General features: G+C 42.2%; 1 protein-coding gene across 1 annotated transcript in view; it reads left to right on the forward strand.

Annotated features, from left to right (window-relative positions):
* The window catches only part of LOC308289563 (protein NLRC3-like), a gene marked incomplete at both ends in the record, with an annotated part of 52,423 nt that overhangs the window by 16,590 nt on the left and 13,334 nt on the right, over positions 1 to 22,499 (forward strand). Inside the window, one exon of the mRNA XM_080731291.1 lies at positions 16,073 to 17,835. Within this exon, the coding sequence (XP_080587417.1) occupies positions 16,073 to 17,835 (1,763 nt within the window). The remainder of the gene's footprint in view (positions 1 to 16,072; positions 17,836 to 22,499) is intronic.

Consider the following 22,499-nt stretch of genomic DNA (forward strand, 5'->3'; position numbering starts at 1 on the left):
AAATAGGATAGAGTTTAGCTTGCTTTGATACACACTACAAAGAGAGAGGAGTTCGCCAGCGAATGTTTTAAAAATTCGACACAAGAGCGAATAAATAAACAGACGCCTTTTTACCCGATGGAAATTCGTAGTTGGTGTGGAAGCTTGCATTGACTTTTTTCTAGACAAAGGCTTCAGCTGCTCGCGCGTGTATGTGTGTGTGTGTGTGTGTGTGTGTGTGTGTGTGTGTGTGTGTGTGTGTGTGTGTGTGTGTGTGTGTGTGTGTGTGTGTGCGCGTGCGTGCGTGGCCATGCATAAAGCATGTGGAGAGAGATATTTATCTGTCTTTATTCTCTGCTGTTGGAACGTGTTTGGCAGAAACTAACACCCCTCTCTCTCTCTCTCTCTCTCTCTCTCTCTCTCTCTCTCTCTCTCTCTCTCTCTCACTCTCTCGCACATGTGTGATTGAGCAAGAGCGTGGTGTGGAGGGGGTGAATCTACGGATTGAGTGCCTATTGTTTTTCTATCTATTCTATGCTTTTCTCTTGGGTTAAGTTTGGGTGTTATTCACTGTTTTAGTTGCGACCGTCAGGTCGCACTTACTATCAAAACCTCCACCGGCTGTCTGTCTGTCCCTCCGTCACACGTCACGTGTCACACTTTTGCCCTGCTCATATCTCCGCAACCGTTGCCCCGATCCATGCCAAATTTTGCACACACACTCCTTGCCTGCCAAACTACAACCTCCACCCATCAATTCTCACATGGCCCTCGTCTAGCGCCACCATGACGACGATTCTTGCAAAACACATTTTTGGACACTGCTCCTACAATTTTTGCCCTAAAATCACGCAAATCGCTACACAGTATGTCTACACTCATCTCATCAACATGGATATGTCCCATTTAGCGCCACCTTCAGGCCGATTTTTTTAAACACATTTTTGGACACTACTCCTACAGATTTGGCCCTAAAATCACGCAAATCGGTACACACTTGCTCTACACTGATGTCATCAACATGGATCTGTCCCATTTAGCGCCACCTTCAGGTCGATTATTAAAAACACATTTTTGGACACTACTCCTACAGGTTTTGCCCTAAAATCATGCGAATCGTTACACAGTATGTCTACACTCATGTCATCAAAATGGATCTGTCCCATATAGCGCCACCATCAGGCCGATTTTTTCAAACACATTTTTGGACACTGCTCCTACAGATTTTGCCCTAAAATCACGCAAATCGGTACACAGTATGTCTACACTCATCTCATCAACATGGATCAGTCCCATATAGCGCCACCATCAGGCCGCTTTTTACAAACACATTTTTGGACACTTCTCCTACACATTTTGGCCTAAAATCACGCTGCGACCTGACGGTCGCTTATCTCCCGATTAGGGAGTCTTACTGGTGTTTAAACCCTGGTGTTGGTAGTGGGGTCTGTAACTGCTGCGCGCTGCGGCAGCGAACGCTGCCGTCGGCGTCACAACTCATCCGCACTGCCAGCGAGTGAGCCTTCAGACGGCGATGTCGCCTCGAAAAACCGTCCTCATGTGTGTTCCTTTCAAGGAATATTAAGACCAATTCACAATTTCATGATTATGATACCAGACAATCCGGCAATCTCCATCCTCCCTTTAGTTGTATCACGCATAGCCAGTTTTCCATTAAAGACAGAGGTTCTTCTGGAATACACACGTGGGTCAGTGACGTGACGCCCCAAAAAATGTGTTTTTAAAAAAACTTTAAATTGCAGGCATAAAAGTTATTTACTTTTGTTCTACTCACTCTCAACCTTATGGAAATACATTTTGTTTTTAGATATTTTATTGGAATCAGACTTTATTCAGCAGTTTGTTGTACTTGTGCCTAAAATCGTCATATGGTGTGACATGAAAATAATTGTTCATAAAATGAAAATGGAGTACATCTTTCTTAAGTTACTCACTTTATCAAAGTCCTTTATCATAACTAACCAGTGATCCACTATAGTTTTTTGAAAATTAATTATATCTGTATATTTTTTTCATAATCGACACTCTGTGTGAGGCCCATGTTCATGATCTTACAACATATTTTAAATGTATTCTGTCAAAACTTTCTCTAAAATTACACAAATATTTGTGACTCTTCCTGATAATATTCTCTATGTAATCCATAAACATTTTTTTGGTTTAATCATTAATAAAGGTATGATTTCTCACTATTTGGAATGTCACACCAAATGATTTAGTGTCACACCGTATGATCATATCTTCATGTGTCAAAGCAAACTGTGTTTTAACCTACCTATTAGTGAGTACTGAACTGAACTACTGATTGATTAAACAATTACCCAGGATAACATGGCCTTAATATTTCTGAACAGGATATTATTGTAGGGCTTTAACATGGGATAAGAAAGAATTGTAGTAGTAGATGGATGATGAGGATGTGCACAGGAATGCTACGCACACCTAAGTCTTCTGCCGGCCCACGGCAGAAGGATCCTAAAGGGACAATAAGGCGCATAGCCACACTTGGAGCCAAGGCATTGAAGGCAACATTTTATTAACACCAATTAGTGGAAACAGAACTCAGCATTCAGGTAAATTGCTTTTTTCCGAAGTCTCCTGAACTTGAACACAGCATTTTGTGTTGAACAAATGTAATTAGGAATCATGACATTACACCACATCTCCACTAGCTAAAGAGTGCTGGGTTGCGCAACTCCGAAAATAGCTGATCTACAAGCTCTCGCAGCACAACGTGTTGAGAGCTTGTAGATCAGCTATTTTCGCTAGTTTTGTCTCGGGTCCTACCTTAACACTGTCCACTGTCCAGTCCAGTGAGTGAAAGTACAAAAGTATTAGATCAGATTAGATTATACATTTAGACTGTATTGTACATCAGCCAGTCGTATTTGGTGAGGGTAGCAAACCGGCTGCCTTGTTGCGGTTCTGCTATGCCACAGACAACCTCCTGCTCTTCGTAGAAAATGCAGTCTCGCCCCTTTGGCTCCTCTCTCCTTGCTGGGTCATTGTTTAGTTTCTCCCTGTACTTTCTCGTTCTCTCAGCACTTGTCATTTTCCAGCTGACAAAAGAAAATGCAATGTATAGTTTAAGACAAAGAGAAAATATTGTTTAGATTGAAACAATATGTTAAGGTTTCTGTGAAGGGGTTTCTGCTCTGTCTGATGAATTTGAAGTATCACTGAATGAAGCTAAATTACATTTTATGTAAAAATGTTTAAAACAAATGTTTAAATGTACAAAAGAAACATGGAACTTTGTTATTTGTTGTTATATCTGTAGTTAAATACAGTATAAATCATATGGTGTGACAGTCAAGTCATATGGTGTGACAAGCAGACATGTCACACCATATGATTAAGTGTCACACCATATTACTGTTTTCTCCATTTAGGTTTACCTTGAGGCTACTATGTACACATTAGCATGCTAACAGCATGCTAGCTATAACAAAGCAGCCTAGATCTACATGGAAATATGACCAAAACTTCAAATAACTTAAGCTTTTTTTAAAGAAAAGGTGTCACACCAAAAGACATCCAGAATGGTGAGTTTGTCAACGTTTCAACAAGATGGCATTTCATGAAAATGTTAAAATCATAACTCACCTCAGACACCTGTCTTGCAGTTGTGCTGGGAGTGCTGAATAGCCTTACAGAAGAAGGACCTCTCTAGCCAATAGGTGTCCAAATAATTGCCTGTTTAATTTTTCCAAACTAGTGTCACACCAAATGATTTTGGGTTGGGGGACAAAATGTTTTTGATCAGAAATGACTGAAAACATTATGCTTTGACTTTGAAAAGATATAGGCTCAAAATAGACATTTTTTTTAGCCTAAATTCATTTTCAAATGATTTTTAGCAATTCTTTTTCTTAGTTTTATTCAAGTTCCCACTTTGAGAAACAAGGTCAGGACAGTCACACCATATGAGTTTTGCCATGTTTGGTTGAAGATTCTGAAGAAATGAGGAATGAAATGTTTTAATCTTGAGTAAGTTCACATAAAGCTTAATGTCCTGCACAATATTCAGAAGGTTTTTGACAAATATATTTTTTATTTATACATGTTTGACACCGAGGACAGCGAAAACGTTACGTCACGTCACCCACCCACATACTTCTTGCCAAATCCTCATCTTCAATCTGTAATTTTAAACAGCCTGATAAATCAAGCCTCTACATTTAATTCTACCACATAAAGTGGCCTTGCTTCTGCATATGCTCTCTCACACACACACACACACACACACACACACACACACACACACACACACAACACACACACACACACACACACACACACACACACACACACACACACACACACACACACACACACACACATTTTAGGTACTTTTTTATCATTCTAGTTTGAATCTTGTGTTTTAACATAATTATACGTACTTGTTTATTACTTTATGTGAGAACCTTGTATAAGCCCTTTATGGGCTTCCTTTCTCGCCTGCACTTATTTTCATGCTTTTTTAAAATAATGTTCACATGTATTGTTTTTTTATTGTGCAAATAAATAAATCAAATAAATCAAAATCTATTTCATTGCCTGTAACCCTGACTGGATTAATAAAGACCTAAAGATGATCTATTTCATTGACTGAAATCTGACAGGTTTAATAAAGACCTAGAGATGAGTGAGTGTGTGGAGAAAGAGGAGGGGGGAGCTGACAAGCATCACATCCATAGAGCAGAGTCTCCAACATTTCCTCCCCAGCCTGGACCTCCGCACACTAAGTATGTCTCTCCAATGTTTATCTATAGATTATAAGTTACCCTTTACCACTACGAAGCAGAACCAGAACTTTCTAGAACCTGAACCTATTTATTTATTTTATTCATAGCGCACAGTCCGGTTTCAGACAAGGTTCTAGGAGCCTTTCAGGTCCTGCTCTCGATGTAGAACTAAACGTGAGTTCTGGGAACCAATGGGCAGAGCACTGCTGGTCAGGTCTGGTTATATGGAAAGCAGAACTTGGTCCCGGAACTTCACGGGTTCTTGAAAGTTCTTGGTTCTGGAACGTTTTGGTTCTAGTTCTGGTTCGGCCCTGTAGTGGAAAAGGGGCTTATGTGTGCAGTTTGTGAATGAAGTTCTACAAATCATTATGTGCTGTTCAGTGGTGAAGCTGCACTATACAGGCTGACGTTGCTGCAACGTCCAGGAGTTGAAACTCCAAAACATTTTTACCCTGCTATACTTTCAAATGTGTCTGTGGCAAAGACTTGGTCTTGTCCGTGGGCCATGGCAAATTTTAGATTTTCTTTTTTACACACCATTATAATGTCAGAATTTCAGAATCTGAATATGTGTGACACTTACCAGTATTTACTATGTCTGGCACATTATGAGTCCACTAGTTCTCAAAATGTTTTAATTGCAAGGACCCCCTTCACTCGGTGAGTGTACAAACGGAACCACATGGACCCAAGAGGGTCCATTTGGTTCCATTTGCTCACTCTTCAGTCCAGACTGTTTCTGGTAATATTAATGTCTACTCAGTTTGTATGTCTGTGCCCTGCTTTCATAATTTGATGCAACAACAGAGAATCTTGAACAAACTTTTCATTCTCACGATAACTGTATAAAAATGTATTATGATTCCAGAAGTCATAAGGCGCTCACTTCCCACTTGGCGGACAGACATTTGCTTGATTAATAGTTAGATACACACACCTAGTGTGAGGTGAGTGGTGCTATTTATGAGTTAATGTCATTACCCATTTAGGACTGAGGCCGATTCTAAAAACGACATCTAAATCCTGACCTGAAAAACCGTGTAAACATTTATTATGATTCCAGGAGTCTTCACCACAGAGCAGAGTCTCCAACACCCAGCTGTGTGTCTATGAAGGGTGACTGGTCTAAAGATGAACCTCTTAACTTCAGTAATGAACCTGGAACTCCACACACACAGTATGTGAATCCATTACAATCCATTACAATATACACAACACTATAACATGGCACATGTGTTGCATAGTGTGCAAATTATTAAAAATAAAACAGGGTATTAGAATAGTGTGCTCTCCCTGTCCAAGCATTACCTATAGACTGAAAGTTATGATATGTGCAGTTTATGAATAATAATTCAACCTACGGCCACTGTGACCTATAAGCTCTACCTATTTGCCATGTATTTCATTGTGTTAAAGAACCACTTAAATCTTTGGATTTTTAGACGTTTTGAATGTTACAGTGGTATCATGGCTCCCCCTAATGGCCACTGAAGGAACATGAAACTGACTGACCATATGCTGTTGCATTTCAGTCAATACAAGCAATTTTATTTAGAATTGTATTACATTAGCATTATGAATATATTATAATTTTATATAATTATATAGGCTTCGATTATCAATTATGTCAAGTTGCTGCATTGAATTGCATTGAATTGAACTGATTGAACTGAAATGCGATGCATTGCTGAATCGATTATTTTTGACACCACTACAATATACACACTAAATGCTAGGTCATGTGTGCACTAAATAGTTACTAAATAATCAGACATAGTCTAATGACATGTGTCCTCTCTCTCCAATCCTTATAGTCATTATAAATTAATATATATTATAAATTACTATAGATTATTACGACCTTAGGTCACATTTTTACTAAAAAAAGAATAATTAAAAAATATGGTGCATTTTATATAGCGCCTTTATCCAAGGCGCTTTACATTGTGCATTACATTCATTTACCCATTCACACACCGATGGCGAAGGAAACCATGCAAGGCACCAAACAGCTCACCGAGAGCAACTAGGGGTAAATAATCTTGAACAAACTGACCTTTTTCATTCACACGATAACTGTATAAAAATGTATTATGATTCCAGAAGTCTTCACCACAGAGCAGAGTCTCCAACACCCAGCTGTGTGTCTATGAAGAGTGATCGGTCTATGGGTCACCCTTGGAACTTCAGTAATGAACCTGGACCTCCACACACACAGTATGTAAATCCATTACAACAACACTTTAATGTGACAAGTGTGTTAAACAGTGTGCAAATTATATATAGGCCTACTAGTCAGGCCACCTATACCTGTTGCTTGACCAATCCTCAAGCTTGCAAAAAAATCACACCTGGTGTGAGGTGAGCGGTGCTATTTATGAGATAATTTCATTAACCCATTTACAGACATCCCAAGTTGGCGATCACCATTTCCGGGAGGTCACCTGTGCACGCGTGCCCGCGAATATCGTTTTTTTCGCGGATTTTACTAATTTTTCTACGGTTAAAAATTGTTAAAAACGGCGGAACCATTTAGGCTTAATATAATCAGGTTAATTTATAGAATGATGTCTTACCTATTTGGGAGAAGGTTAAGTCACTCTCACAGTGAGACACAGGCTGCCGTGCATCGCACAGGCTGGCGCAGCTTGTCCAGTTGTATGTCCAGCGAAAAAGAACCGACAGCTGTAATGTACTGTTATTTTATTCATATTAAGCAAGACCTGTCAAAAACCTGTCTGTTTACTGTTACGAGCTGATTATATTCTCGCGCGTGAGAGTCTCGACTCTCGAGAGGAGAACCCAGTCTCCATTTGACACCAGTGGTTGGTCACGTTTAGACGCCCACATCTCCCACAGCGAATTACAATCATGCATTTGCCAGATTGACAGTTCAACGACAAATTGGAACCGGATTAGAACACTCGCGGATCGCAGATACGGCTTTTTCGACCGGATCCAGCCGGATATGGCAACATTTGCGGGAGCGGCCAGGATTTCCGGGAGGTTTAGTGCCACTCGCGGGTGTCCGGGAGGAGACGCTGATTTCCGGGAGACTCCCGCAACATCCGGGAGACTTGTGATGTCTGCATTTAGGACTGAGGCCGATTCTAAAAACGACTAAATCCTGACCTGAAAAACTGTTTAAACATTTATTATGATTCCAGAAGTCTTCACCACAGAGCAGAGTCTCCAACACCCAGCTGTGTGTCTATGAAGGGTGACTGGTCTAAAGACGAACCTCTTAACTTCAGTAATGAACCTGGACCTCCACACACACAGTAAGTCAATCCAGTACAATCCATTACAATATTCACCAGCGGCGTAGCCACGGGTGGGCCTGACTGGTGAGGATTGGAGCAGTTACTGGCAAGTTAGACCCAAACTTGGGGGGCCACATTTGTCCCCCAGGGACAAAATCAGAGGCCCCTGGGGGCCCATGGGTGCCACAGGTGCACCGTTCGTCCAATCTGCGCCAAACTTGGCATAAACACTGTTCACGGGTCTGCCATGACAATAGTCTAACCAGGGGCCACGTTAGGAGCCAACTCAGGGGCCCCTGGGGTGCAACTGTTGCACCGTTGATCCAATCTGCACCAATCGTGACATACACAGTGTTCAGGGGTCTGCCATGATAATTAGTCACACCAAGGGCTGCATAAGGGGCCCCCAGGATGCCAAAGGTGCACCATTGCTCCAATATGCACCAAACTTGACCTAAACACTGCTCAGGAGACTGCCAAAACAATAGTCACACCAAGGGCTACATCAGGGCCCCCAGTGTGCCATATCATGGGCCCCTGTGGTGCCAAAGGTGCACCGTTGCTCTGATCTGCACCAAATATGGCACAGACACTGTTCAGGATCTGCCATAACAATAGTCACACCAGGGGCCACATCACAGGCCCCATGGTGCCACGTCAAGGGCCCTATAGGGGCCCGGGGTGCCACAGGTGCACCGCGATAACAGGTGCTGTTATCGCTAGCTGAGCTCTCGCCAGCAATTGCTGGCACTCTCCTCTCCTCTCCTTTGTCTCCGTGTAAGCAACTGAGCGTGTGTTTAGATTTTGGAAGTGTGTGTATGTGTATTTCCCTATGAGGCAAGAAGACCAAACCAGGTCTGTTTCTGATCGGCGTAGCCTGAAAATCTGCCCAGGTCAACCAATCATCGCTCTTCTTCAACACATTGGTTCATGTTAGTGTGTGCAGCCGAATCACGTCTTTCACTCATCACTATGAGTTACCACACACACACTCTGACAGAGAGCAGACAGGCTCCGCTCAGTCCTCTCTCTGCGGCAGGGAGAAACATTCCATTTGGACCACAGAAAGTAACGAGTAACTAGCCCCTTCACACCACAGTAACAATAACGGTGTTACTGAATGGGGAAAGTAACGAGTTACGTTATTAGTTACAGAGAAAAGTAGTTTTGTTACATAACGCCGTTCTTTGTAACGCTGTTATACCCAACACTGGTCATAACACACTTTATTTGTACACCCAGACGGTGCATTTAGACCAGAAGACAAGTGTGTCCAATCCGAAATCTGCATTTCATTCCTACATGAATGTTCTCCCCAAGATGCTGATGCTGTGACCGCACACATTTTCATCTGCCCATTCGTCAATTTGGTCAAACGAAATTGGTTGAACAGAACTCATATTTTGGGACCATCGCTCCATTGTTTACAATGGTTTGTAATGCAGGCCCATGTGTTGGCCGCAGTGTGAATATGGTCAATAGCACGCTCTCATCAATGACGTGGCCAAGGCACTGGCGCTGTCCGAGGTGCTGGACTCTGCCATCACTGTGTCCACTGCATGGCCCTGTGGAAGCTCTCACCTTTTTTAGCGGAGTCTCCACAATATGATTAAATTAAATAATATACTGTATGAAATAACATGCATCTTATATTGTCCCTCCTAAGGGCTCAACTCCATCAAAATTAATAATCATTTTCATCCTGACTATCATCCTGTGACATGCTAATCATGCAACTGTAGACATTATATTACACTGCTGGGTGACACAGAGACAGTTGGCCTCCTGTTGAGAGGAGTGCTGTAAATCTATTCCAGTAAGCACATTTTACACTCACCACAAAGTGGGGGCAGGTAGAGACAAAGACAGACTGTGGTCCTCATTAAGTGTTGTTAACGAATTGTTCATTCATCCTACATTAAAGTCATATAATACATTATATTCCTCTCCACAGAGTGTTGACCACACCCAGTCCAACCACAAGTGGACAAAGTAAGACTGGACACCATTTATACTAATTAGTGGCCAAGGCCACGAAGTGGCAAATGGCCACTCATTGATATTGGACTTCATCATTAGTGGCCAAGGCCACGAAGTGGCAAATGGCCACTTATTGATATTGGACTTCATCATTATTATTCTTCTGCCACTTTTTCTCTAGCGGCTAGACCGTGCAGTCGCTTTTTACGAAACTCGGCAGTATGGCAGAGGACTATGCCAAACGGCTAAAACGCGAAGCTCGCAACAATCGGCCAAAGGGTGGCGCTGTAGGAAGCCTTCAAAAGTGCAAACTTTGAACAGATGTAGCTCATGCTGTGTTTGAGGTACAGCCATGAAACCTGTATACACTTATGCGTCTCCTCATGCCGAACAACTTTTACGCTCTGACTTTTGACCTCTGACCTTTACCTCTCCCACAATTTTGAATTATATGAAAAACAGTCAAAATCTATCTCCTCCTGGGATTTTCGCATAACATGCGCGAAACCTTTTTTACATGAACTTTGGACCAATACGGTCATCGCACAGCGGCCGGATTTTCTTTAAAGCGAAACATTATTTTTTTTAATAATTCACTGTATAATGCAGTTTTATGCAAATTATTCTTCTGCCTCTAAATCATACATGCAAAGTGACACGTTCATGGCATTTGGCAAATATGTAGAGGGTTAGTCCAAATATCACTGAAAGCAATCTTACTCCAATTGGCCAAAGGGGGGCGCTATACGAAGCGTTTGAAAACTCAAACTTTAAAGGGGCATAAGTCATGCCTCGTTTCGTTTGAAGACATGCAACTTGCTTACACGCGTGCCTTGACTCAAGCGGAAGACATCTGTGTCTTTGTTAAGTAAGCTCCGCCCTTAGATTTTCCGCCATTTTGAGCAGTTTGTAAAACACTTAAACCCGCTTTTATTCCGGAACTTTCGCGTCACGTGCACAGAACTTTTTTTACATGAACTTTGGACCAATATCTAAAGATCTGTCAGATCGTTTTTTTTTTTAATTGAAACATGCTTTTTTAATAATTCAATCAACATTGCAAGTTTTATGCAAATTATTCTTCTGCCTCTAAAACATACATGCAAAGTAAAATTTTCATGATGAACTAATGTAGAGGGTAAGTCCAAATATCACTGAAACCAAAAAGAATCATATTTGAACTGGGGACCCCCCACCCTGACATGAGTAGGGTTTTCCCATGATCTGGGCCTTAGGCTAGCTGCAGAATAGAGCTGGGACGTACGCGAACGAATCAAATCTTTTGAACGGCTCTTTGAAGTGAACGTTGGGATCCGGTTCGCACAGTAGAGAGCCGTTCATTTGGGGGGGAGACCCCCTCCCCCCAATTCAACATCTCCTTGCTACTCCACTGAGTACTGACTGAGTACAGTGAGTGAGTGAGAGAGAGAGAACAAGTGGAGGAGCGAGTTCATTGTTGCCTGCTTGTTTCTTTTGGTGTTTTATGAATAACAAAAGTCAAGGTAGCTTAATTTACACACACATTTTATGAAAAGGGTAAATACTAAATTGTGATCTCAACTGTCAGCAGAGGAATGTGGTGCCACCTTGTGGATTCATGTTTAAACAAATTCTTCTTAAAAATATATAAATATACAAGGAGCCAAATGAGCCAGTCTTTTGAACGGCTCTTTTTAGTGAGCCAGATCGATGGTACTGTCTCACTTCAAAGAGCCATAAATCCCACCTCTAATGCAGAATGGTTAGGCACAGGTGTGTGTGTGTGTGTGTGTGTGTGTGTGTGTGTGTGTGTGTGTGTGTGTGCGTGCGTGTGTGCGTGTGTGCGTGCGTGCGTGCGTGCGTGCGTGCGTGCGTGCGTGCTCAGTGTGTTTGGAAGCATGGTTGATGCTGCTGGCAAATTATTCTTCTGCCTCTAAAACATACATTCAAAGTCACATTTTAATCACACTTTGCAATAATGTAGGTTAGTGCACTGTGCACTTGTGCACTTGTAACCCACGGTTCAGCGGGAATTACAGTCATTTTATTTTATTTTTCAAATGGAATATATTCTTATTTTTCACATGCAATGTTTTGACCACGGTCCCTGAGTCACAGCTGCCGAGCATTCGTAATCACCACACCCTGTATAAAGCCAGTCTTTCTTCAGTTTGTTCAGTAACCTCATTGGAGCTGCTGCAGGTTTGTACACATTTAATTTCAAGACTATTCCAATTTCTAACAGCATTACTCCATTTATATTTAACCCCACACTATATTGCTTTTAGATCCACCTGACCAACTCTGATATTGACACTGAGGCTGCGTGACTAAGATAATTGGTAAGTGAACATGTGGCTCGGAAATGTTTGTTTCTGGTTTTGGGATTGGAATGTAAAAAGATTCATTTCGGGAATGTAATTATTGCTTGTAGATAAGCAGATTTGTCGACTTTATTTTGTTTTAAGCTTGTAGATCGGCTGATTAGTTGATTTTTTTTGTTTTAGTTTTTTTGCCAGTGAACTGAATCTAATGTTTGGTTTTCAGAAAAACTACATTTCCCAGAATGCAGCAGCTAAGATGGTTGCTTGTTGGGCGTCGGCCGATTGAATCCATCTGAACAGTTTGAGCAAAACACTGCTGAGTTGAGGAGGCTGTGTGCTGCTCTGTTAACCGGTAAGTGTTTTGTATGTTCTCTTTTACTGTTTTACTGTGTTATTTTGGTTCTATGGTGGAGAATGTGTTTTATATTGTCAGGAGTGTTTAGTTGTGGATGATTGCCTGTGTCCACTATTGTTTGGGGTGTGGCCTCATCTCTTTCTTTAATGTAAGCATTTAACTAAAGAGATGTGAGTATTATTGCGACTGTTAGGTCGCAGTTACTATCGAAACCTCCACCGGCTGTTACTCTGTCCGTGTGACATCATACTTTTGCCCTATTCATATCTCCGCTACCATTGCCCCTATCCATGCCAAACTTTGCACACACTCCTTGGCTGCCTGATTTCTCATATGGCCCTCCAGCGCCACCATGAGGCCGATTCTTGCAAAACATTTTTCAACACTGCTCCTACAGATTTTGGCCTAAAATCACGCAAACTGGATGGCAAATCACAACCTCCAAATCAGCAGATCTGTTGACTTTATTTTGTTTTAACCTTGTAGATCGGCTGATTAGTTGATTTTTCTTTTTTTTTTATCCAGGCCCTGTTTTTTGCATGTGAACTGAATCTAACTGATGGCTTAGTTTGGTTTTCAGAAAAACTACATTTCCCAGAATGCAGCAGCTAAGATGGCTGCTTGCAGTAAGCAAAACTCCACTATGTTCTCCTCTGTCGCACATTTGCTCTGTATTTTGCCACATTGCTAATGGTGGTTCTATCTGTTCCCATTGTAGGCAAATTAGGAGGTGCATCTGAGTCTTGGAAGAGAAATGGCATGTGTTAATGGAAGCAACGGCATACTGTGAAACATATGTTTCGAATGTAACCCCTGTTTGTTAAGTTCTGGAAAGAAGCATATTTTGAGTTAAAAGCCCCGGTTTTGGGAAGAACTTTATTTCATGTTTTAGGGGAACGCCCCATTGAATAAAACAACGCTTATTGCGTTTTCACCTTGAGAACTGTTTCCGTGTGCTGGTTTGGGTTCAGACTTCACAATACACAATTACACAATTACTACTTGAATTATTTGAAAACATTGTGATTTAAAAGACATGCCTGAAAATGGCTAGGTTGTTAACCCTCTGTTTTGAAGGTTTACAACCTGATGACCAACTCTTCAACAAAGACAACTAATGAAAAAGTTGGAAAATAAAGATATTGAGTTAAAACCTTGAGGAGTTCTTTGGAACTATTTTATGTCTGTTGCATATAGTCTTTTGCATACATGTTGTGTAGAGGTCAATTTGTGCTTTTACCAATAACTATGCCGATTAGTGTAAAATCGGCAGAGTCTCTGTCATTTATAGTGCCACCAGAAGGCCGAAAACGCATTCTTCGATATTACTCCTTCAGATTTTATCCGATAATCACACAAATGGGCACACAGTATCTCTACAGTGATGTAATCATGACTGATTTGTCCAATATCATATTTTCTATCTAATTGGCTAACATTGAATTCCAAGGTTTGCAGGATTGCTCCTTTTTGAACAAAATGTCTCAAACGCAGCCTGCTATTTGTGTGAGATTTTGCACGCACATTCCCACTAGGCCAAGGAACAGATGCCACCCTTCTCACATTGGCCTGTTATAGCGCCACCAGCGGGTCAATTTTTGCAAAACCCATTTTTGGAACAAAATGCCTCAAATCCCGCATGCAGCGTCCGATTGCCGTGAAAGGCCAAAGAACACGTGGTACCCTTTTGACTTTGGCCTATTATAGTCACCACTAGGCCAAAAAAAAACACCTGACCTGCTGGAGACCTGTTCGGAAGAACACTGCTTCTAGTTTTTCTTTGATTTCTTCTTTGCTTTCCCTTGATGCTTTTTTGCTTTCCTACTTTTTCTACCTTGGCCACTTTATCGCTGCTTGCAGCTATATTTATTATTATTATTATATAAGTATGGCGGATTACAATAAGTGTTTTGCCATTGCATTGCATGGCAGGCACACTTAATAAATAATTCTTCTCCTCCACAGGAAGAGGAAGAGGGTGTGTGTTGTGACAGAGCAGGCGTCCAGGTGTTCAGTGTGTGAGGAGGTTCTGACAGATCCAGTCTCTAGCAGCTGTGGACACTGGTTCTGCAGACAGTGCATCACCTCATACTGGGAGCAGTCTGCTCCAACAGGACACCATGACTGTCCCCAGTGTGGAAAGATCTTCAGGACCAGACGTAGACTGAAGACACCCAGTCACACCAGCAGTGGACACAGTAAGACTGGACACAATTTACACTAATTAACATTGACAGCCCAGAAAAAAAGGGGTTTTCGCGATGACTGCCATTTTCTTACCTTTTAACCCATTTAGTGCTCCAGACATGAACAGGTTAAAATGTCCAGGCTGCCGTTCGCCTGCCCCGTCCGCGGCCAGTCTCTTATTTTGAAGGCCAGAAGTAGATTGAGCTAACTAAACGAATTCCTACTTGACGGAGATTCACCGATTCACTGACTCTGTCCGCCTGGATGTGTTGTGTACACTCTTTTACAGTCTATGGGTTTGCCGCTCTGACATCATGCTCTGACATCACTGTGATCTCAGGGGAACCACTCTAACAGAATGCCTTTTATGCCCATACACTTCATATGGGCATGCCCATATATGGAGGCCACATCGGCACATACCACACTCCACATATGGGTACCAGGGCTCTCCATATATGGGTAACTGGTCCGATATACATCACTGGCCAGATGGCCAAGACATGTCTATTTGTGTAGCTAATGTTGACAACAATCACACGTTATTTTCCGTGCATTCTTTTTTTCTTGTTTTTTGTAACACTAATGTGTGTACACAGCTGTAAGCATGTTAAAGTTGTACTATGTAACTTTTTTTATAAAACAAATCTTAAAATTCTCCTAACTATTAAATCACAAAAGTTTTAGAAGATCCGCGCCGTGAATTTCAGCCTGTAAAGCCTTCTCTGTATGTAAACTGAGATCCTTGCCGTGGACCGGATCTCGCGCCAAAATTGCGTCATCACACTACCGGCCAATCACAGCGAGGGTTATACAACTGCCGGCCAATCACAGCGCATCTTGAAGTGGGGTCGCTATGGCAGCCATATTTGTTGTCGCCCGTTTGTACCATCCCTTCTCTAGGTAATTTCGCCTACCAGGCAGGGTGAAGGAGTCCGTATCTCTGGAATTACTGAACGCACAGGAACAAGGGACCCCTTAAAAGATAGATCTCAGCGAGGTGGAGGCAGACGCGGGGGTCTGAAGGTACGAAAAACGTCCGAAAGACGCGGACGCGACCGCGGTTTGCTATAGGGCTAATGACCACTAGTTGGGCATCTTACACAGTATGGCTTTAAGTTATAAATTCAACTGAATGTTTAAAATGTCTTCATTGTCTTCTCATAGCAGGTGTCAGTGTGCAGGAGGATTTAAAGGTTTATAAGATCACTTTGAACAGTCTGGATCGTGTGACAGACGTCACTGAAGTGCCCTCCCTCAGCAGCATCTTCACAGCGCTCTACATCACAGTGGGAGAGAGTGAAGGGGTTAATAACCAACATGAGGTCTACCAGCTTGAGACGCTCTCCAAGAAGAACACCCTCCATGACCAACCAATCAACTGCCGTGACATCTTTAAGCCCCTCCTCCTTGGCAGAGAGACACCAATCAGAAGAGTTCTGACCAAGGGCGTCGCTGGCATTGGAAAAACCTTCTCTGTGCGTAAGGTCGCTCTGGACTGGGCAAAGGGTTTGGAAAATCAAGATGTCATTCTCCTGGTTCCCTTCTCATTCCGGGAGCTGAACTTGGTCAGAGATGAGCAGCACAGTCTTCTCTCACTGATCCATGTTTTCCATCCAACGTTGAAGAAGGTCACAGCAGAGCAGCTCGCTGTCTGGAAGGTTGGCTTCATCTTTGATGGTTTGGATGAAAGCAGGTTGTCCTTCAACTTCAACAATGACATCATCTCTGATGTCACAGTGACATCATCAGTGGACGGGCTGTTGACAAACCTCATCGAGGGGAATCTACTGCCATTGGCTCTCATCTGGATCACCACCAGACCTGCAGCAGCCAATCAGATCCCTCCTGCATACGTTGACCTGGTGACAGAAGTACGAGGGTTCACAGACCCCCAGAAGGAGGAGTACTTCAGGAAGAGATTCAGTGATGAGGAGCTGGCCAGCAGAATCATCTCACACATGAAGACGTCAAAGAGCCTCCACATCATGTGTCACATCCCAGTCTTCTGTTGGATCAGCGCTACCGTTCTGGAGGACATGGTGAAGACAGACGAGACAGGACAGCTGCCCACGACCCTGACTGCCATGTGCTGCCACTTCCTGTTGGTCCAGACAAAGAGGAAGGAGCTGAAGTATGATGAGCCTCATCAGGGGAAAAAAAGAAACAAGAAAAGAAACGGAAAAGAGAGAGAGAATCAACAGCAGATCATGGAGAAGGACAGGGAAGTTCTTCTGAAGCTGGGCAGGCTGGCGTTTGAACATCTGGAGAAAGGCAGGATCATGTTCTACCAAGAAGACCTGGAAGAGTGTGGTCTGGATGTGAAAGACGCCTCGCTGTACTCAGGAGTGTGCACAGAGATCTTCAAAAGAGAGGGCGTGCTCTTCCAGAGAGCAGTCTACTGCTTTGTTCATCTTATCATCCAGGAGTTTCTGGCTGCAGTCTACCTGTTCCACTGTTTCACACAGAAGAACATGAAGGTAATGAAGACATTCCTGGGACATGACCCATTGGGACATGATGACACCAGTGAAATATCATTGGAGGACTTCCTGTCCGGAGCCAACCGTAAAGCCATAACGAGTAAGAATGGTCACCTGGACCTGTTTCTCCGCTTCCTTCATGGTCTCTCACTGCCGTCCAACCAGAGTCTGTTAGGAGGCCTACTGGTTCAGACACAGTACAGTCCAGAGAGCATCCAGAGAGCCATCAACAACCTGAAGGAGATGACCACTAATAATTACTCTCCTGAGAGAATGATCAACATCTTCCACTGTTTGATGGAGATGAACGACCACTCGGTATTTCAGGAGATCCAACAGTACCTGAAGTCAGGGGACAGATCAAAGACAGAACTGTCTCCATCCCAGTGTTCAGCTCTGGCCTTCATGCTGCAGATGTCAGAGGATGTTCTGGAGGAGTTGGACCTGGACAAATACAACACAGACCTGGATGGCCGACGCAGACTCATCCCAGCTGTGAGGAACAGCAGAAAGGCTCGGTTAGTAGTCATGTGAATAGAAAACTAGACATGATGGTTCATTTTGGTCACATATCTGACCCAGACACATCACAAAGTACAGAAACATCATATCCACGACTTACCAATGTCCCATCATGCATTGCGCAGAAGGTGTGCGGCAGCATGCGGCTCAGTAGCCGAGTGTGATCTACAAGCTCACAGCGGTTGCCTCTGTGACGCGTCGTGAGCTTGTATGTCAGCTGTTCTCCGGAAGTGTCCCACAGATAATGCTACAGTAAATTCTCGCGGAAAAAGTTGGATAAAAGATCTATCAATTCACAGAATCATAACAAGAGGCAATAATACTCTGTGTTGTGCAGTAACTATTTACAAGTAATATATTATTGCTATTAATGCTATTACTTTATCCAGTAATGAGTAAGGTAAGGGATTACTCTGCCAGAACAGTAATATTATGTTTTATTACTGGTTATTATTAAAAAAGACAATATATTACATATTACATGTTATTTTTAATTACTTTTTTGTCAGCAGTCTTTTCATTTTTGTTTTAAGGAAGAAAGATTGCTGCTATATGTTATTACACACGTTTCGTTAGTCGCTAGTCTTTTGAATTAAATGTAATGTAATGTAATTTTTAGTCGACTATATGCAGTTGTATTTTTGCGGTGCCTTGATGGTGTAGTAATGGTTGATTTTACACTTGGTTGCAAGCCTAAAATAACAGATCTATGAGCTCACAACACATCCCAGCGTGATTCATTGTGAACTTGTAGATCTTCTATTTTCAGTCGTTTAGTTTGAGTGCAACCAAACATAAAATGACTTTTAGTCTTTTAGTTCTACTGGATCTCTTCTCCACTAGTATATATATATAGTCCCTCCCTAACATTTTAGTCTAGCTTTTATTTGTTGATGAAATTGTCAATGCATTTAGTCTTAGTTTTAGTCATCATAGCTTTGTCTGTACAGAATGTATTTGTCAGTGAAAAGTAGTCAACAAAATGTTTCCGTTTAGTCGACAAAATCAACAGTGACGCGCGCACACACACACACACACACACACACACACACACACACACACACACACACACACACACACACACACACACACACACACACACACACACACACACTCTGTGTGCTAGAATAAATTCAAAGCTAATTGATACAAACTGTGTGTGTGTGTGTGTGTGTGTGTGTGTGTGTGTGTGTGTGTGTGTGTGTGTGTGTGTGTGTGTGTGTGTGTGTGTGTGTGATTGACCACCTCTAATTACAGACTTGTTGGCTTTGGTCGTCGCCTCCTGAAGGAACACATGGAAGTTGTGTCTTCAGCTCTCAGTTCTAATCCATCCCATCTGAGACACCTGGACTTAAGTTACACCCACCTGGACCTGTATGTACTGGATCTACTCTGTGCTGCACTGAAAAGTCCTCATTGTAGACTGGAGACTCTACGGTGAGATTAATTTACAATCATTATTTCCATCAGTGATTTATCATGTGATTATAATATGAATATTGTGGCATGAATAAGGTTGATATCATAGTAACACACATTGACTGGGATAATGAGGAGGTACAGTAACTACAGTGTGTACATGTTCACTAAATTCACTCAAACCACTCAAAGACTGTCTGTATCAGGGTAAAAAATAATCCAAGTGGCAATATCACAATGCAGCTCTGTTACTGGTAAAAGTAATAAATACACTTTATTACCAAATACTCATTATGCAGAATGTCCCCTTTTTATGTTTCCATTTGTCGAAATAAAAAAGTGTATAATGGGTGATAAAATAGCTGGTTTATGTATATTGCAATAATCTAAATCAGATCTGAAGTAAATGGTTACTAAAATTTTCAAATAATGAATGAGTAAAAATTACAGTATTTGCCTCTATAGATATAGTGCAGTAGAAGTATAAAATATACAAAGTTGACATAAGCAATAAAGTAAACTAAACTTGTACTTAAGTACAGAAGTTGAGTAAATGTACTTAGTTCCATTCCACCACTGGTCTGTATCGTCTCTTTCTCCAGCAGATGTCCTTCCTGTGTCTGTGACATCAGCAGTTATCAGCTTCACTTGTCTTAAACTGTCCATCAATTGACCTTTGACCTGTTAGGTCTTATGTGTATAATGAAGCAATAAGCCACAAGAGGCATGTGGTTACCCAGTATTTTATAACGTCTGAAAGGCGTGGTGAGACACGAAGCGAAGCCGAGTGTCTCCAACCCTCTCAGCCGTTATAAAATACAGGTAACCACATGCCTGCGTGGCTTCTTGCTTTTCTAAAACGGTTGCAATATGGCAACATGAAAAATCATAGACATGTACCAATTAAAACTGTTCTATTTCAATAATAATTCACTACAAGGTCTGCAAGAAAGTAGTTCCTAGCTACAAGAAAGTAGTTCCCAGCTACAAGAAAGTTGTTCCCAGCTACAAGAAAGTAGTTCCCAGCTACAAGAAAGTAGTTCCCAGCTACAAGAAAGTAGTTCCCAGCTACAAGAAAGTAGTTCCCGGCCAGGCTGCAGAAACACCTGTTGCAATCAGAATGGGGTATAGGGGGGGGGGGGGGGGGGGGCGCTTGGTGTTTTTACAAGCCCCGTCCAGTCACTCAGTTACTGTCCTATGTGTGTGGGCCGTGCTTAGAAGCCCCGTAGGCAGGATTTAAGAGAAAATCAAGCGCTCCCTTCTCTAGTTGAGCTTCACAACACTGTGGAAAGAAATAACGCACCTGGGTTTGATATAAACTGATTCAAGGTGTGGATTATCGTGTCATTTAGACACTGGTTTAATCAGAAACCAGCCAATCAGAATCAAGTATTGGAACTAACCATTTTATAAACTCTGTTTTCAGTCTCTTTGCTGGATCATCTGTTTTCAACCTGTTGCTGTTTCCTGTCTGTTGGAAGATTAAGTAAAGATTATTTAGTTCATGTTACTCTGTCTGGTTTTCTACTCTAAAACCCAGACAGTCCATCCAGACCAGGTCCTTTAAAGGAGTCATCCAGACCAAAACACATATAGCGTTAAATCTGCCTTTTATCATACCCCTTTATACCTGCTTTAGTCCATTTTTTTCATAGCTGCCCCTGTTGCTAGATTTCGGCTGCCCCTGATGCTAGATTTCGCAGGCCCTCTCATAACTAGTCTCGCGTGGCCAGACTGTTGCCTCCACGATTTGGCCAAATGCTCCCGGCATACAGTCTGGCAAACCGGGGAAGAAATGATGAGTGCGAGATAAAGCGGATGTGACGCAACCGCTCCCTTCGTGCAGTAGCAATAACATGTCCTACTGGAAGCGTTATGTCTCCTTTCTTTATTTTTGGGGGCATTATTTCGTCTTTCTCTGGTGTTGTTGGTGTTACTTCCATGTTGTTTTCAAACGTTTTCTTAAACTATACACTCATAACAAAAATAGGCCGCTCGAATGACTTTGTCTGAGCTATTAAAATTCTGTTATGTTTCCAATGGGACTACAGTTCAGTGCAGCACTGGCTACTTCTGATACTCGCCGTTCGGGAGCTGCTGTTCCAGACTCTATATAACATTCGGAGATTGTGGAATAGTTGTCTGGCTACGCGAGACTATCTCATAACTAACAGAGTAGATAGACTTTATACTAGTGCGGTTATTTCTTCAGCTTCAAAGTTAGTAATTTTTTATTGGATTGCGTTTACACAACGTCCTGAGACCAACCACACCGCTGTTTTGATCTCACAGGCACCCTTACTTGTCAAACCAACCCCTCCCTCCCCTCCCTTTCTAGCCTCTCCTCTCCCTGCTCTGGTGCAAGGAAGTTATTTAAGAAGGAAGGGAAACACGTGACCACATGGGCATGCGTATGGAGCTCAGCATGGGTGCCAGAACTCGCACCGGAAGTACGATAAAATACATGTCAGTGAAGCGACCGCAGTTTTCCCAGTGACCCTGAGCGCAAAGGTGGGGGCCGATGGGCAATAGGCTTCCCACACTCCCGCGCCCCCACCCTTGCGCTCAGGGCCGTTGGGAAAACCGTGGTCGCGTCAGTGAATGGAGCCGGCTTGATCAGCTCATGAACAAACCTGGAACAAAAACTATTTATTAACTACTGAGACCTTTGTCATCTAATCTGTTCAGGAATATAAAAGAAGACATACCAAAGGTATTTTTACAATCACTTGCTTTTCGATGTGCACAGTAGGGGAGAGCCGCCTCAATTGTAACGCTTCATAATTGTAACAAGCACATTATCTCCTGATTGGTCAATGCCATCATGACGTCATCGCATCAGTATGTGACCAGGGCCGTAATGAACGTCTCCAGGAAGTAAGAACTATTTGTATCCAGCCTAGACCGAGCTAATGCAGAAAAACTGGTATTTCTAAAATGCGTAAAAGTTTTCACCTTGAGTATCTTTGGTCTGCAAATCTTTTCTTTAATGTTGCTGAGATAAAATCTAGATGGCGTCTGCATGTATCTGTTCTTCATTAGTTTACATTATTTTAACTTGCTATGCATGTTAGTTCTGTTCTGTAGGCATGTCAAAGCAGGGGTGCCAAAACGGTTCAATTGTAACACATTTTAACATGATAATATCATATTGAAATATTTGACATATTGGCCAAAATTGTGTTCAGTCAGCTGACATTCAATTACAGTGTATTTTAAGTCAGATTAGGGATGTATAA

This window comes from Nannobrachium achirus (genome assembly GCF_963921795.1).
Source record: "Nannobrachium achirus genome assembly, chromosome: 1".
NCBI classification, from domain to species: Eukaryota; Metazoa; Chordata; class Actinopteri; order Myctophiformes; family Myctophidae; genus Nannobrachium; species Nannobrachium achirus.